The sequence below is a fragment of the Polypterus senegalus genome, chromosome 11, assembly GCF_016835505.1.
Source record: "Polypterus senegalus isolate Bchr_013 chromosome 11, ASM1683550v1, whole genome shotgun sequence".
NCBI classification, from domain to species: domain Eukaryota; kingdom Metazoa; phylum Chordata; class Cladistia; order Polypteriformes; family Polypteridae; genus Polypterus; species Polypterus senegalus.
In genome coordinates, this window is record NC_053164.1 from 70687760 (window position 1) to 70704941 (window position 17182).

Here is a 17182-nt window from a genome sequence, read left to right on the forward strand (position 1 = left end):
ATCCCAGGCATGCTTGAACCTAAGGATGACAGCTCTTCAGAGAGGGATTGGTGGGACCCTGCCACCTAGATGATGCCTCAAAGGTCTGAGTAGGTTGTGGACCATGGCTGGAGGGACCTCAAATACCACAAGAGGATGATATGACTGGGGAGTGTTACCACATCAAGGATTGCCCTTGACTCCGTTGGTGGTTGAAGTTTGGCGTGAGGTGTGCTTAACTTTGCCAATGCACCAACATTGAAGTCAGCAGCTGAGATGGAGAAAAAGCTAATGAGCAAATAGACAGGAGGCCAAAGGTAAGAGGAAATGGAAATTTGGGTGATGTTGGAAGGTCTAGTGGTGTGATAATGATGCTATTTTGAGGTTGGCATTTGGATATTTAGGGAAGGCAAGTAAATACAAAAATAAGCTAAAACTTTATTTTGACTGATTTTACGTTGGGTGGACAGATGACCTGTTAGAGGAGATGACAGCACTGCCCATCTATAACCATGTCCAGGGGAGGTGAGAAACTGACAGAAGGGTCTATTTAAACTATGTATTTAGGCAGGCCTAGTGGGATAGCAGAGGCTTTTTCTTTTGTTTCTTTTTTAAACATTTAAACTGCTTGGGCACTGTCTTAAATTTGAGAAACAAGTAGGTATTCAACAAAGACACCTTGAACTGGACTAACTTGCTAAACAAAGTAGGTGGCGGTAAAATCTTAGTGATTTCTTAGTGATTTCACTTAGTGATCTTAATGAAAATTAAAATGAAAAAAGTCAAAAATCATTTGCGCATTTTCTCTTTATTGTATTTTCAGGTATCCATGAATTACAGAGTTCTTTATTATATAAAGTACTTGAATTAATCAGCAAAACTACTTTTTAAAAAAAATCAGCTGATGATGCAGTCTCAAATGGCGCAAACATAAGACATTTTAGTAGAGCATGACAAGTCATTCCAAACTCCAGTACCTGAAAGGAAAATGGATACAAATTACAAATTTACACCCATCCATCAATCCTATTTTAACCTGCTTTATCCTGACCAGAGTTGTGGGGGGCTGAAGCCCTACCCAGTAATCACAGGGTGCAAAGCTGGAACACCATTCCACCTAACATGCATGTCTTTGGTCTGTGACTCTTCTTCACCTCTCTTCCACACTCCCCGCTATTCTGTACCGTTCATCGCAACTATTTAAAATCCTCCACCTTTGCCAACTCTACTCCCTGTATCCTCACCATTCCTCTTACCTCACTCTCATTCACAAACATCTATTATGTCTTGTTCTTACTGACCTTCATTCCTCTCCTCTCTAGAGCATATCTCCACCACTCAAGGGTCTTCTCAATCTGCTCCCTACTCTAGCTACAGATCACAATGTTATCCGCAAATATCATAGTCTGTGGGGATTTGTGTATAATCTCATATCTCAACCTGCACATCACTGTTGCAAATAAGAAAGGGTTCAGACCCAATCCCTGATGTAATCCTACCTCCGCCTTGAATACATCCGCCACTCCAACTGCAGACCTCACCACTTTCACACTTCCCTTGTGCATATCTTTTACCACTCTTACATACTGCTGTGCCACTCCCGACTTCCTCATACAAACCCACAACTCCTCCCTAGGCACCCTGTCATATGCTTTCTCTAAGTCCACAAAAACACAATGCAACTCCTTTTGGCCTACTCTATACTTCTCCATCTATTTTCAGAGAATCTGTAGTGCTCTTTCACAGTATGAAACCATACTGTTGCTAACTAATCATCACCTCCCTTCTTAACCTAGCTTCCACTACTCTTTAACTTCACACTGTGGCTCATCAATTTTATCCCACTGTAGTTACTACAGTTCTACACATCTCCCTTATTCTTAAAAATCAGTACCAGTAGACTTCTTCTACACTCCTCGGGCATCCTCTCACTTTCCAAGATTGCAGTAAACAATCTGGTTAAAAGTTCCACTGCCATCTCTGGACCAACAGCCTTTCCATTCTTCATCCTCTTCATAGCAGTCCTTACTTCCTCCTTGCTAATCCATAGCACTTCCTGATTCGCTATCTTCCTATCATCCAACCTTCTCTCTCTTTCTCATTTTCTTCATTCATCAGCCTCTCAAAGTACTCTTTCCATCTGCTCAACACACTCTGCTCTCTTGTGAGTACATTTCCATATTTATCCTCTATCACCCTAACCTGTTTCACTTTTTTCCCCAGTTTGGTCCCTCTGTCTAGCCAATTAGTACAGATCCGTTTCTCCCACTTTAGTGTTCAGCCTCTCATACAACTCATCATATGTCTTTTCTTTAGCCTTCAACACTCCTCTCTTCACCTTAAGCTACACTTTTAGAATGTTTTTATATTTACATTTATATTCATCCAATAGGCAGACGCTTTTATCAAAAGCAATTTACAAAAGAGGTCAACATAACTGAATAAACAACAGTCTGGAGGGCTGTTTAAGAACAAATGTTAAAGGACAAGGTCACAAAATCGATCATCACAAACAAAACACAAAACTGGTCCATCTTTCCTTACTTACAAGAACCTACTAAAGCCATGATCATTTAGATAGATATTGAGGCTTCAAACGCTTTTAAAGACATTGTGGGTGTTAACCGTTCTGGATTGAGATTGAGATTTGTTACACAGAGGTGGCATCACCAGACGCCATTCATCAGCAGACCTGAGAGTAGTATTAAGGCAGGATTTTTCTGTCAAAATGTCAATCAAAGATGATTGATGACTTGATGGCCCCACCCCATTCCTCTGATTAGTGGATTTAAATGATGCACCCCCAACCTGATTGGTCAGGGTTTGTGTCAAGAGCAGTTTGATGGGTGTTAGTCCTGCCCAGACTCCACCGTAATCCCACCCCCACCCGCCTGATTGGTTCAGGGTTTATGTCAAGAGCAGTTTGATGGGTGTTAGTCCTGCCCAGATCCCACCGTAATCCCATCCCCACCCGCCTGATTGGTTCAGGGTTTGTGTCAAGAGCAGTTTGATGGGTGTTGATCCTACCTTAATCCCACCCCACCTGCCTGATTGGTTCAGGGTTTGTGTCAATGTGTCAAGAGCAGTTTGTTGGATGCTGCCCCTGCATTGCCCCCATAACCAACTCTGTCAACACCCCACCCCTTCTCCTGAGGCCCTTTATATCAACAGAGTGACCTTGCAATGAACCCAAGGCCTGATCGACATGTCCAGACATGTTCCTGTTCATACCCAGCCAGCCAAGTCTCCCTTATAGCTGCCGCTCCTGCATATCTTCTCAACGGTGCTGAAGTATGCCCCTGTATCTATCTAATATTTTAATATTATCATGAGATTAAAATATCTATCTAACCTTTGCTTTATAATTTTTAAAAAAGGAAAGCCTTTTCAATCTAAACTGCTTTTAATTGCTCTCTGTAACCTGCAGTTTCAGCGATACAGCCTTCACCATCTCAGAGAATGGTAAGCTGACAGGCTCTGTGCACTCATGGCTCAGTGTGTAGAGAGAGAGAGAGAAAGAGAGAGAGAGAGAGAGAGAGAGAGAGAGAGAGAGAGCAGGTACATTCCTGTAGCTTGAATCTGGCAGGCCCTGAATGTGCCTACCTCCCTGCTGTGGGCTCCTTTGCTCAGAAAGCAGACACTCGTTTTGTGGTTTTTAACTTTTGAAGGTAAAGGATTTTAGGTATTGCATGTAAAGCATGAGATAACTAGTTCAATATAAGCCTTTAAAAATCACACAGACGTAAATAGTATACAGCAATTCCCTTTTAAATGACACTTGATACATCTATCTATCTATCTATCTATCTAAAACAAGCCCTTTTCTATCAAATACACCACATTTTAAATAATCAAGTACATTTATGTATGTATTTTCAGCTGAGTTAAGGATCCACATTGCAGAAGCATCTATCTATCTATCTATCTATCTATCTATCTATTGTAATAACTGGAGACCAGAGGCGTGAAAGGTTTGGGGCAGCCACCCGTTTAATGCGGTTTCCCGGCTGCAATAGAATTTGAGACATTTCAAAACAGTTGTTTACACAACAGAGTCCAAGACAGAACTGCCTGCCTAAGCAAGGCAGTGAGCTTTATAGCTCAGAGGGCGGAAATGATGTCGTCCTCTGGGCCGGAACTGGAAGTGACATCACCCTTGGGGCCGGAACCGAAGTGACCTCATTCTTGGGGCCGGAACCGAGGTGGTGTGTCCTTCCTGGAAATGGCGGCTCCTGGTGGGATTTCCGGGTAAGACCTGCAGAGAACTCAGAAAGAGCGCCAGCGTACCCCCCTGGGCAGATGTATAAACAGTATTGTCTAAGCCCTTCAGCTGCTTCCCATGCACACGCAGGTGACAAGACTCCCCTCAGCCCAGACCCGCCGGGTCGGGCGACCTGCACCGAGAGGTCGGCCCGGAGAGGGCATCGGCGTTGGCATGAAGGGACCCCTGTCGATGAACGAGCGATATTTGTACTGCTGCAGGTCAAGAAACCACCTCGTGACCGGATTCACTCCCTGTGAAGGGCCATCCACTTTAAAGGCGCATGATCCGTCACCAGAGTGAACACGCCACCCAAGAGGTAGTACCGCAGCTGCGCCACCGCCCATTTGATCGCCAGAGCCTCCTTCTCCACCGCCGCGTACCTGGTCTCCCGTCCAACAGTTTCCGCTCAGGTACATAACGGGTGTTCAACACCGCCGACGCTTTGGCTCAACACGGCTCCCAAGCCTGTGTCCGGCGTCCGCCTGGAGGACAAAAGGGAGAGAGAAGTTAGGGAGATTAAGATAGGTGCTGAAGTCAGAGCCCTTTTTAAGTCACTGAATGCAGCCCCCGCTTTATCAGACCATACCACCGTATTAGGAGCTCTTTTCTTTGTCAAGTCGGTCAAGGGCGCCGCTCTCGAGAAACGAGGCACAAACCGGCGGTAGTACCCGCCAAACCGAAAGGATTGGACTTGCCGCTTGGTTTGGGACGGGCCAGGCCATTATGGCTTGCAACTTGGAACACTGTGGCCTCACAGTACCCCGCCCACTAGGTAGCCCAAATATTTGGCTTCTCTCAACCCGAAGTAACATTTCTTGGGGTTGATGCGAAGCCCGGCCTCTCCCAATGTCCGTAATACTGCTGTGACCTGCTGTATGTGCTCCTTCCAGGTGCTGGAATAGATGACAACGCCATCCAGATAGGCAGCACAGAACGAGTTATGGGGCCGGAGCACTTTGTCCACCAGACGCTGAAAAGTCGCAGGCCCGTGTAACCCAATGGAAGGACACGATACTGCCAGTGTCCGCTAGGAGTGCTAAACGCGGTTTTTCCTTCGGACTCCGCTAAAGGAACCTGCCAGTACCCCTTTGTCATGTCAAGTGTAGTCAAGAATTTGGCTGGTCCCAGTCTCGAGGAGGTCGCCCACGCGAGGCATGGGATAAGCATCAAATCGGAAACTTGGTTGAGCCGACGGAAGTCATTGCAAAACCTCCAACTGCCGTCAGGCTTAGCAATCAAGACGATGGGGCTGGACCAGGGACTACTACTTTCCTCGATCACTCCTAGTGCCAGCATTCGCTTGATTTCCAGTTCCACTTCTACTTTCTTTGCCTCCGGAGTCTGTAGGGTCGCCACGGACGATCACCCCGGTCAGTCACTATGTCGCGCAATCAGAGAGGTCCGACCTGGCTGTTCACTTACCACCTCTGGGACCGAGCGGATAGCTGCTTGAGCTCCTGTCTCTGTCTGGGAGATAGCTGTTCGCGAAATTAAGGGCACTTACTTCCGAGAGAGAGCAGGGCTGTCCGGAGGAGGGATCGGGATCCCTCTCCTTCCACGGTTTCAGCAGGTTTACATGATATATTCGCCAGCTGGTCGGCGATTGGGCTGTTTACCAAATAGTCACCAATCCCTTCCTCTCCTTAATTTCAGAGGGGCCTAGCCAATGTGCGAGCAGTTTAGAGTGTGAAGTAGGAACCAATACCATGACGCGATCCCCGTTGGAACTCCCGGAGAGTCGTACACGGTCATACAGGCGGCCTGTGCTGATTGTGCCTCCTCGATATGACTTTTAGTATAGGTCTTATTACATCAAATCTATCGCAATTGGGCGATATACTCCAAAATGTTAGTGGAGGGCTGTGCCTCCCCTTCCCAGCCCTCTTTAAAATATCTAATAAGCCCCGGGCTGTCTTCCGTATAGTAATTCAAAGGGAGAGAACCCGTAGAGGCTTGAGGGACTTCCCGTAGGCAAAGAGGACAAGGGGAGGAGTTGGTCCCAATTCCTCCCATCCTTGCTGACTACCTTACGTAGCATTTGCTTGAGAGTTTGATTGAATCTCTCCACTAGCCCATCGGTTTGAGGATGATACACCGAGGTTTTAAATGCTTTATTTTCAGTAACTTGGCAGTCTCCTTGAACGCTTCCGAGGTGAAAGGCGCTCCTTGGTCCGTCAGGACTTCTCTAGGAATGCCCACGCGTGAAAAGACTCCTACTAGTTCCCGGCAATATTTTTAGTGGTAGCCGAGCGCAATGGAACGGCTTCAGGGAATCGGGTTGCATAATCCACGAGGACGAGTATATATTTATATCCTCGGCTGAGGGCTCCAGGGTCCTACTATATCCACCCCAATCCTGTCAAAGGAACGCCAATAAGGGGAAGGGGAATCAGAGGAGCACGGTCCTTCCTAGGAATTTGCCGCAGTTGACACTCCGGCAGGAAATGCAAAAGCGCTAACCTCCTCATTAATCCCCGCCAAAAAACGGAGCTTAATGCGCTCTAATGTTTTATCGGAGCCGAGATGGCCTCCAAGAAGGTGAGAGTGGGCTAACTCGCAAACCTGCCGCCGTAGGTCCGCGGGACTAGCAACAACTTCCGACCTTCCCTCATGTTCAGCAACCCGATACAATAATTCATTATCCATGACAAAGTGAGGTCCCTGTGGCATGGGCAAATGCGCGCTTGGCGTTAACGAGAACCACTGCATTCTTTATGTGCTTCAGAGAGTCGCCATTCCACTGTTCTCTTGAAAGAAGCCGGAGTCGCTCTAAACTGAAAGTGCAACTCAGAGAGCGGGTCCGGTCTGACCTCAAGGGGCGGAGAATCCTCCTCGCTGCCGGGCGCTAGTGGATGACGTAGTAGCCCGCGACGGTCCGGGAGTATCTTCGTCACTCTCTTGGCCTACCCCCACTCCCTGTCGGCTGATTACACGGTGTGGAAGCAGCTTGAGATGAGTCTTTATCATCTATAACGAGGCCAAAAGCTTTTCGGGAATGCTTTCTAAACTACCGCGTTACTGTCAGACCAGTCCCCCCGAGGATTACGGAAACGGAGGATCCGGTGTACCGCTACGGTAAGCCAAGGGTTCCTCCGAGACATACGTAACACCGGGCGGTATTGTACGAGCGGATATCTCCGTATACATTTTAGACTGGTCTTTTTTAATCCATTGTTGCGTAGAACAAAACGGCGAGCAACGACAGACACGCTACTGCCGGAATCAAACAGCGCTGTTACCATATGTCCATTAATAATAAGCTCTCCCGTATGTTTATCCGCCAGGGATTGCTAAGGGCACACAAACAACCCCGCCATTGTCCCCTACGGTCCGCCTTGTTCCTCGACAGGTCGCAAGCCAGACGGCCCGCGACTTCGAACAGGCTCTGGATTGCGTGGAAGGGACTGCTTTGTAGGACATAACTCCCGGTAGTCCACAGAGCGGCTGGTCTGCCCTCCCGGTTTCACAGCCGGCCTCTGGGTTGCAAGAGCTGTAGCAGCTCGTCCAGAATGGAATTCTCCCCAGGCCGGCTGGGCAAATTCCTGGGGTATTCGCTGTAGCAGCAAAAAACAGGCCACTTGCTGCACTATTTGCAAGGGGGTCAAATCAAATGGCCGTAGCCACTCACCCACCTGTTGCCAGAGAGCCATAGCCTGCTCTGACAGCCCTTTGTTGGGTTAAACTCCCAGTCTATTATATTCTTTACCTGCCGGCCTGGGGACAGCCCATCGCTAACAGGGACCTTGGTCCCGATGGGCTGCTCGGCTTTCCTACCCAGAAGAGCATACTGAGCCACTCGTGTGTTTTCCCCAGAAGCCAGCCCACGCCTGTGGGTCCCCTCTACCTTCTCCACGAGATGGGTTGGTAGCCCCGGTTATGCTCGTGGAGCAGAGCCTGCACCGCCCTTCCTGACCCTCCCACTCCCTGCCCCAAACTCGCCCCGTACTCACCCACCTGGTTCCTTGAAGGTCCGTGTCCCGGTTCTTCGGGACACCATCCTGCCGCCTACGCCACTGTAATAACTGGAGACCAGAGGCGTGAAAGGTTTGGGGCAGCCACCCGCTTAATGCGGTTTCCGCTGCAAAGAATTTGAGGCATTTCAAAACAGTTGTTTACACAACAGAGTCCAAGACAGAACTGCCTGCCTAAGCAAAGGCAGTGAGCTTTATAGCTCAGAGGGCGGAAATGATGTCGCCCTCTGGGCGGAACTGGAAGTGACATCACCCTTGGGGCCGGAACCGAAGTGACCTCATTCTTGGGGCCGGAACCGAGGTGGTGTGTCCTTCCTGGAAATGGCGGCTCCTGGTGGGATTTCCGGTAAGACCTGCAGAGAACTCAGAAAGAGCGCTGCCGTACCCCCCTGGGCAGATGTATAAACAGTATTGTCTAAGCCCTTCAGCTGCTTCCCATGCACACGCAGTGTGACTCTATCTATCTATCTATCTATCTATCTATCTATCTATCTATCTATCTATCTATCTATCTATCTATCTATCTATCTATCTATGTATATGATGATTAATGTACAAATACAATGTTCATATTACTGAAGCAAGCATTATTAGTTTTTTCAGTTACCGAAATAGACATTCCAATCAATTAGTTTTTGTCTTGACCAGGCTGTCTGTTTTTATTTGCATCTTTAGATTTTAAAAAGTTTTTATCCATAAATTTTTCTGACTGTACTCGGAGAAGAAAAGTGAATTCCGTGTCACTGTTGTACCGGTTTCTTTATCCGCTTTTTTCACAAAGGTAAGGTATCTTTGCAAGATGGTCGTTTAGTTTTACTTTAACTTTAAGTAAAAGTTTTACTTTTGCATCAGCGCTCAAGTCACTGCATTCAAGTGTGAATTTCATTTGTTTATCCAGTTCACTTTCCGTAGTGCTTAAAAGGTCGCTAGAAGCCGGGGCTTTCTGTTGCAATTGAGCCATTTGTTGTTGATGTACCAGGGACATCTTGTACTTGTATTCCATATTTATACTCTCAAACCTATTACATTAGTAATGAAAGGAATGGCAGCGCTTAATAGGGCTCTGAGAAACCCTCCTTTCTGATTTAAAAATTTACTTGCCCATATCCATATCAAGCAAGTATCACAAATATAAGACAGTAAACAACTAAATTTACAAACATTAAGTCACATAGAAAATTAAAAACATTTTAAGACCAGATCAACAAGGGATCACCACCAAGCTCACAGCACACTGCAACTGAACCTACGTGTTCTGCAGTATATTATTAGCTAAACTGTCATCTATTTAGCCAGTTCCATGGAGTTGCAAAGAGTTGGGGAAAACATTATTTAACATCTGCTAGTATGAGGCTAATTAACATTAGCCTGCTATTGTTATGTCCTTGTCTGGCACTAAAAGTTGGTTTTGTGTTCCTCCTGATTCAGGAAGAACATTAAATATTGGAGTTAGGAATATTAACTAGACTGGTAGTTTTGAGTGTAATGGCAATTGTCATTTGTGCCAAAATAAATAAAGGTAATTATTAAGTAAATAATCACATGAAAAAGTGGAGTTATAAAGCAGTTATTACAATTTGAAAAACAGTAATGATGTATAAAAAAAGATTGACCAATTGATAGGTGACAAAACCAGCATGAAAAGAAACCTTTTGAAATAAATAATAAGCTTTTTTGACATGTGCAATCTGGAATAGTCTGAATAGGAAATATGTCTTAAAGAGTTAATTTTTAAATAAAACTTGCAAAAGTCAAATTAAAAATATTAAATATTAAGACTGAATAAAACATAAAAGTAACATTTAATGATATCAATTAGTGTTAAGTATAATCAAGCACTGTGTTTTATTGTATGTTTATTTATTTAATTTAGTTATAAACAAAATTATTGGATGCATTTTGCTTTGAAATAAACAATAGTTTGATACAGCTTTAAGAATTAGAATGCAAGACAAACCTATACACTTAATAACAAATATTGCTGTTTCGATAGGTCTGTCTTGTATCTCTGTTTATTTTAACCTTTTGACAAGAAACCCTTGGGCCAAGGAAATATACAACATATATTGAAAATGAACAGCGCCAACATGCTAACTAAAAAAAGATGACTCATCTGGATAACATATTTCAGAATATGTACCTGTTCGCTACCCACATGAGTCTAACAAACTAAATGATCTCCACATAATTGTCGAACTTCCTATGGATATTGTAATAGAGATTGCAAAAGATTCGATAATATTTATTCTTTAAAGGTCAATATGACAGAGATATAGTGCATGTGTCCACAGTGTTAACCAGTCACAGTACATTATGTTCAAAGTTTACCTCTTGTTTTTCAGAAGAGATAGGAGAAGTGCTGCATGTGTTCTGTTTTCTCTTTTCTGTATTAACTATTAACAATTACTATACTCCTGATAAATTAGGCTTTTTTATGCAGAAGTACATTTCACAGACCTGAATAAGATACATTTTTCCACTTGACAGGTACAACCTTTGGCTTTTGGGCTGTTTTTGAAAACTTGTTTTTCATTCCAAGCTTAAAGCTAGACTGAGCACCTGGTAGCTTCGGAATATGAAAATTGTAGGGATTTCTTCTTGTTACAGACTTTCATTGAACTGATGTCTTTGCATTTAGCTTGCATTTTTGCATCATAAATTATCACTTCAGTTCCCCGCTCTGTCACAGAATAAATTCAGAGGCATGTAAGTATTTTTTAAATTGGAAATCTTTCTGTTCAGTTTAGATTATATTGTAAATATTTTAAAACAGTATAGAGTAACTGACAATATATTCATGCAGTATAAAAATATAAAAACTTAAGAATTTAAAAAGAAGTGCAACATAATATGAGGGAAAAATAATTTCAGAAAAGCATTAAATCATTGCTTTTGTCCTGTCTTCAGAATTAATGATATTAAATTCATGTTGATTTTCAATGGCTCTACTCCACAGTTATGCTTATGTTACTTACTGCATGTTGGATTTATTTTTTACATCACTAATTGATATCATTAAATGTTACTTCTGTGTTTTATTCAGTTTTAATATTTAATATTTTTAATTTGACATTTGCAAGTTTTATTTACTGCAGTGGGCTGGCGCCCTGCCCGGAGTTTATTTCCTGCTATGCACCCTGTGTTGGCTGGGATTGGCTCCAGCTGACCCCCGTGACCCTGTAGTTATATAGCGGGTTCGATAATGGATGGATAGATTATTTAACATCTGCTAGTATTATGCTAATTAACATTAGCTTGCTATTGTTATGACCTTGTCTGGCACTAAAAGTTGGCTTGCAAACCCTGGGCAGGGCACCAGCCCACCACAGATGTTAAATAATGTTTTCCCCAACTCTTTGCAACTCCATGGAACTGGCTAAATAGATGACAGTTTAGCTGATAATATACTGCAGAACACGTAGGTTCAGTTGCAGTGTGCTGTGAGTTTGGGGGAGATCCCTTGTTGATCTGGTCTTAAAATGTTTTTAATTTTCTCTGTGACTTAATGTTTGTAAATTTAGTTGTTTACTGTCTTATATTTGTGATATTTGCTTGATATGGATATGGGCAAGTAAATTTTTAAATCAGAAAGGAGGGTTTCTCAGAGCCCTATTAAGCACGGTCATTCCTTTCATTACTAATGTAATAGGTTTGAGAGTATAAATATGGAATACAAGTGCAAGATGTCCCTGGTACATCAACAACAAATGGCTCAATTGCAACAGAAAGCCCCGGCTTCTAGCGACCTTTTAAACACTATGGAAAATGAACTGGATAAACAAATTAAATTCATACTTGAATGCAGTTACTTGAGCGCTGATGCAAAGGTAAAACTTTATACAACCATCTTGCAAAGATACCTTACATTTGTGAAAAAAGCAGATAAAGAAACTGGCACAACAGTGACACGGAATTCGCTTTTCTTCTCAGAGTACAGTCAGAAAAATTTATGGATAAAAACTTTTTAAAATCTAAAGATGTAAATAAAAACAGACAGCCTGGTCGAGACAAAAACTAATTGATTGGAATGTCCTTTTTGGTAACAGAAAAAACGAATATTGCTTGCTTCAGTAATATGAACATTGTATTTGTATATTAATCATCATACACATAGATAGATAGAAAATATTTTTCTAATGAAGTGTTGAAGATGCACCGTTTTGTCTTTTGGCGATATTCGGAGTCATCTTTCAGTATTAACGGCAAGCTGTGTAATGGGCCGGTCTGAACGCTTATTTATATATACCAAAAAAGAGTGGTATTTTTTTAAAGCAGACTTTATAATAAGGAGAGTGATTTCTTTTAGCAAATGTGTGCCCTTTGACCCGTTTTAAGACCGCTTTACATTTACAACAGGAAGATATGAACTTATGTTAAAGGCCTGTATGTGTGAACCTGTTTCTTACGCGTATGAGCAAAATAAAAGCTAATCTTAGATAGAGTATTTCACATAATGTTTGAGCAGGGCACACAGCTGTGTGCTGTGGGAGTCACCCCTTCTGGTCTCCCTCGTTTGGAAGAGAAGCTGAATCTCCACTTGTTTTGGAAGGAACTAAAAGAATGATCACAGTTTTCATGGAGCGGCGAGGATTGATTAAAATGGCTTTTTCTACCAGCAGAATGGCCAAGTGGTTAAGGCATTGGACTTAAGATCCAATGGGCAAATGCCAGTGTGGGTTCAATTTCCACTTCTGGTATCTTGTTATTCAAGCATGCCCATTCACTCTGTGTGTCTGGGTACAGCTCTCACCTTTAGAAAGTTAAGTGAAATGCTTCTGCAATGTGGATCCTTAGCTCAGCTGAAAATACATACATAAATGTACTTGATTATTTAAAATGTGGTGTATTTGATAGAAAAGGGTTTGTTTTAGATAGATAGATTTTTATACGTATCAAGCGTCATTTAAAAGGGAATTGCTGTATACTATTTACCTCTGTGTGATTCTTAAAAGGCTTATATTGAACTAGTTATCTCATGCTTTACATGCAATACCTAAAATCCTTTACCTTCAAAAGTTAAAAACCACAAAACGAGTTTCTGCTTTCTCAGCGAAGGAGCCCACAGCAGGGAGGTAGGCACATTCAGGGCCTGCCAGATTCAAGCTACAGGAATGTACCTGCTCTCTCTCTCTCTCTCTCTCTCTCTCTCTCTCTCTCTCTCTCTCTCTCTACACACTGAGCCATGAGTGCACAGAGCCTGTCAGCTTACCATTCTGTGAGATGGTGAAGGCTGTTTCACTGGAACTGCAGGAGCGGCTATAAGGGAGACCTGGCCGGCTGGGTATGAGCAGTAACATGTCTGGACATGTCGGCTTGGGTTCATGGCAAGGTCGTTCTTTTGATATAAAGGGCCTCATGAAAAGGGGCAGGGAGGGGTGCCAGCCAACAAACAGGTGTTTACAGATGGGGCTGGCAATGCAAAGGCAGCATCCATCAAACTGCCCTTGACACAATCCCTGAACCAATCAGGCAAGTGGGGGTGGGATTACGGTGGAGTCTGGGTGGGACCAACACCCATCAAACTGATCTTGACACAAATCCTGACTAATCAGGTGGAGGGGGTGGGATTAAGGTAGGGTCTGAGCAGGGTTAGGCAGGGGCAGGTTGGAATCCACCAATCAGAGGAAAGGGGCGGGTCCATGAAATCATCAATGATCTTTGATTGACATTTTGACAGAAACACCCTGCCTTAATACTACTCCTGAGTGTTCGAGGAGGAGCACAGGATCTCACATGTGTCTCCATATATAGGTACTTGCCCATTGACGAATACCAAGGATATGAACTTAATATGTGCTATCTCCAGGGAGCCAGTGTAGCAACCTGACAAGAGGAGTGACACATGCCTGCCTCAGCTAGTTGAACACCAGGCATGCAAGTTTTCTTGCCATGCATTGGGTCACACCATGTGTCAGAGGTCAAATATGAGAAGTTGGCAGTATTATGGTTTCAGGCCCAGCACCTAAACCACTTATAATCAGTCCCTTTATTTAAGTTCATAATTCACATCTGACTTCATGTAGCATATTTATAATCCAAAGCTAAGTGAACATCACAGTGCACCAACATGCTTTATATTATTTTATAGATATTTATAGCAGTTTAATAGATGAGCTCCTTACTGCCACCAATGATGTGAACACAGTGCTCATATCCTCCAGAATTGTCAGGTTGATTTTCATTCCAATGCTGGAAGCCAAATTTTGATCCATCTGTCCACTTAAAGGTACTGTCCTAAAATGAAAAACAAATAACTTTTGACTTGAAGGTTGATGAAAAAGACATCTTTTTTTATTTTTCTTTGTGGATTGCATCATTGCATGTGCCATATTTTGCTGTCAGGGATGAGTCTGGATCCTGCTGATGGTCCTGTATTCCATGTGCCATTTGCTTCTACAACTGTCCACCCAATTCTACAACTGTCCATTCTATTGGTCTGCCTGGCCTTGCCAGTTATGTAGCTATTATGTATTTGTTTTTCTTTGTGGAATATGCACTTTCTTCTTGTGCCTGGTACTCTGATTTAATCAACTATGCTTGTGCTAAAGTAAAATGAGACGCTAAAGTGGCTTGGTTTAAGCATAGTGGTGTGCATGAGTGCGCCCTGTCCAGTGTTTCTCCCACATGTCAAATGTTGACAGCTCAGGCTAGTTTAGAAATGGATGGATGGATATTTGGATTTTAATTTTTTGACTAGTCATTTGAGGTAACTTTGGAGGAATGTTTTCATTCAGGAATAATCCAAAAAGAATCAACCTCAGTGTTCATTTTTGTGTTTAGCGCTCAAGTGCTAAGATGCTCAGACAAGATTTTCATGGTGTGTGTTGCTTGACCCCCAAAAGCTTGATTAGTTGAAGCAGCTATGTCAAAAATTATGAAGTGAAATAGGAATAAAATTAGGTAATTATATATTGGGCAATTCAACCAAAACACCACAACAAACAGAAGAACTACAAAACTTTAGATATATGCTAAACATTGCAAGAAAAAATTGGACCCTTCGGAAGTACCTGGATTTCTCCATTAATTACTCATACCAATGTAGATAAATCTTCAACTAAGTTACAATAATAGGCAAAAGTAATCTACTTAAACTTTTAATACACAAACATTTGGATTCCCCTTGTCTATACTGGACACATCATTTAAACATTCACAGTCCAGGCTGGAAAAAGTATATAAATGTCTAGGCTAGTGAGGCCAATAAAAAACACAGAATAATCATCACTAAAGGAATTAGTCACTGCTTATTACAACAAAAAATTGAGAAAAAAGAAAAGACAGACCTAAGAAGAACCAACAGCTGTATACATATCATTAAAAATAATCACAACTATGATACTACTGAAGGGAAAAACAAATGTTTTAATGTTCAAAAAGAAAACACAATAGTATAAAACAACAAATATCAGAGGTCCTTGGAGAATTGTAGAGATGCGTAAAGCTAGAAAAGGGTAGAAAAGTATTTGTGGTGGCCAAGGTGTTCATCAGTTAACAGTTAAACAAACTGTCTGCAATCTGAGGAAGTTAATTAGGAGTGAGTGTCCTACAAAGATCACAATCACGGTGCAGTGTGTGGTGCTGAGGGAGATGAGAAAGAACCCTAATGTAACAACAAAGAACCTGCAGAAATACCTTGAAGTTGTCAAAGTCTATGGCCATGTGTGCACTTTAATGAAAAACACTGAACAGTACTTGTGTTCATGGGAGAGCACTACAGAGGAAACCATTTGTTTCCTGCAGAAATGTTGCTGTTTGTTAGAGGTGGTTGATATTAGCAAAATTATAAATTATAGTATTTACAAAATTTTGGATGGTAACGGTATATATCATGTTATAGACCACAAAATCTAAAAATGTCTAAAATGAAGTCCTTCTGACTGAATTTTTATCAGAATGATTAATGAAGTACTTTTATAAAATTTGAGATCAGGTCAGGTAAGGATGGGGAGCATGCACTGCTACAGCATGTTGCTGCACCCATCACACTACACAATAGCTCGGGATCCTGGTTGGCAACCCCCCAGGCAGACACGCGGTCCAGTCCCACCCTCCGGAAATGACTATCTATCTACTGCAGCCTCAACAATGAGGATCCTGTGAGCTGGATCACCCTTGGGGAATCACGCCACATGGCCATAGTGCCATAACTGTCGCTCCTTCACAATAAAGGTAATGTGTCTCATTTGGGACTCCATGAACAACCACTCATTTGGCACAAAATCAAATCAATGGTACCCAAGGATTCTCCAAAGAGACACAGTACTGAAGAAGTTCAGTCTTTGTTTCATGTCACTGGATAGCATCCATGTCTAGCAACCATATAGCAAGACAGGAAGCACCAGGACTCTAAAGACTTGGACCTTCATCATTTTGCATAGATATTGGGAGTGCAAAACCCCCTTTCCAGTGACCTCATGACCCCCTATGCTTTCCATGAATGAATGTCACTGCTGAGGTAAGTAAACTTCTCGACGAGGACAATGCTCTCTCCACAGAGATGGCTGTGCCTAAGAGGTCAGTGAACATTTTTTTTTCTTTATTTTGAAATTCCATGCTACACAGAGGGAGGCTTCTGCAGCCTTTTCCTGCTCAGAACATGATTGAACCACAATATCTCATCTGCTTTCATAGCTCATTAGTAGGCTTTGCACTTTACACCTACAAACATCTGAGCCTGCTGGAAAATTTGTGTCAAAGTTTGTGTGCTTGGTATTAAAGTGCCTTCTCAAGTTGTATTATTTTGTGACAGCAACAGACTTGTTACAGAGCAGACACATGGGTTTTGTTAAAACAGGTACAAACAGATATTTCTTATACCAATTATTATTAAGCTATTTATTTTCATCATCAATTCTTCACTTTTTTAAGTTTGATTAAGACATGTTTGCAGATATTTGCTAGTTGAAAAAGAGGAGTAGTGCAGTCTTGCCACCTAGCGAAGCTTCTAAGTGCGCACTTCCGAGAA

General features: G+C 42.7%; 1 protein-coding gene and 1 non-coding gene across 2 annotated transcripts in view; one reads left to right on the forward strand and one right to left on the reverse strand.

Moving 5' to 3' along the window:
* Positions 1–815: 815 nt before the first annotated feature.
* Positions 816–17182, reverse strand: part of LOC120539782 (lectin-like) — a 43015-nt gene continuing 26648 nt past the window's right edge. Inside the window, exons 5-6 of the mRNA XM_039770165.1 lie at positions 14337–14448; positions 816–956 (exon numbers count right to left, since the gene is read on the reverse strand). Of these exons, the coding sequence (XP_039626099.1) occupies positions 895–956; positions 14337–14448 (174 nt within the window). The 3' untranslated portion in view covers positions 816–894. The remainder of the gene's footprint in view (positions 957–14336; positions 14449–17182) is intronic.
* trnal-uaa lies at positions 12829–12911 on the forward strand. The gene has a single exon. It is a non-coding gene; the product is annotated as a tRNA-Leu (tRNA).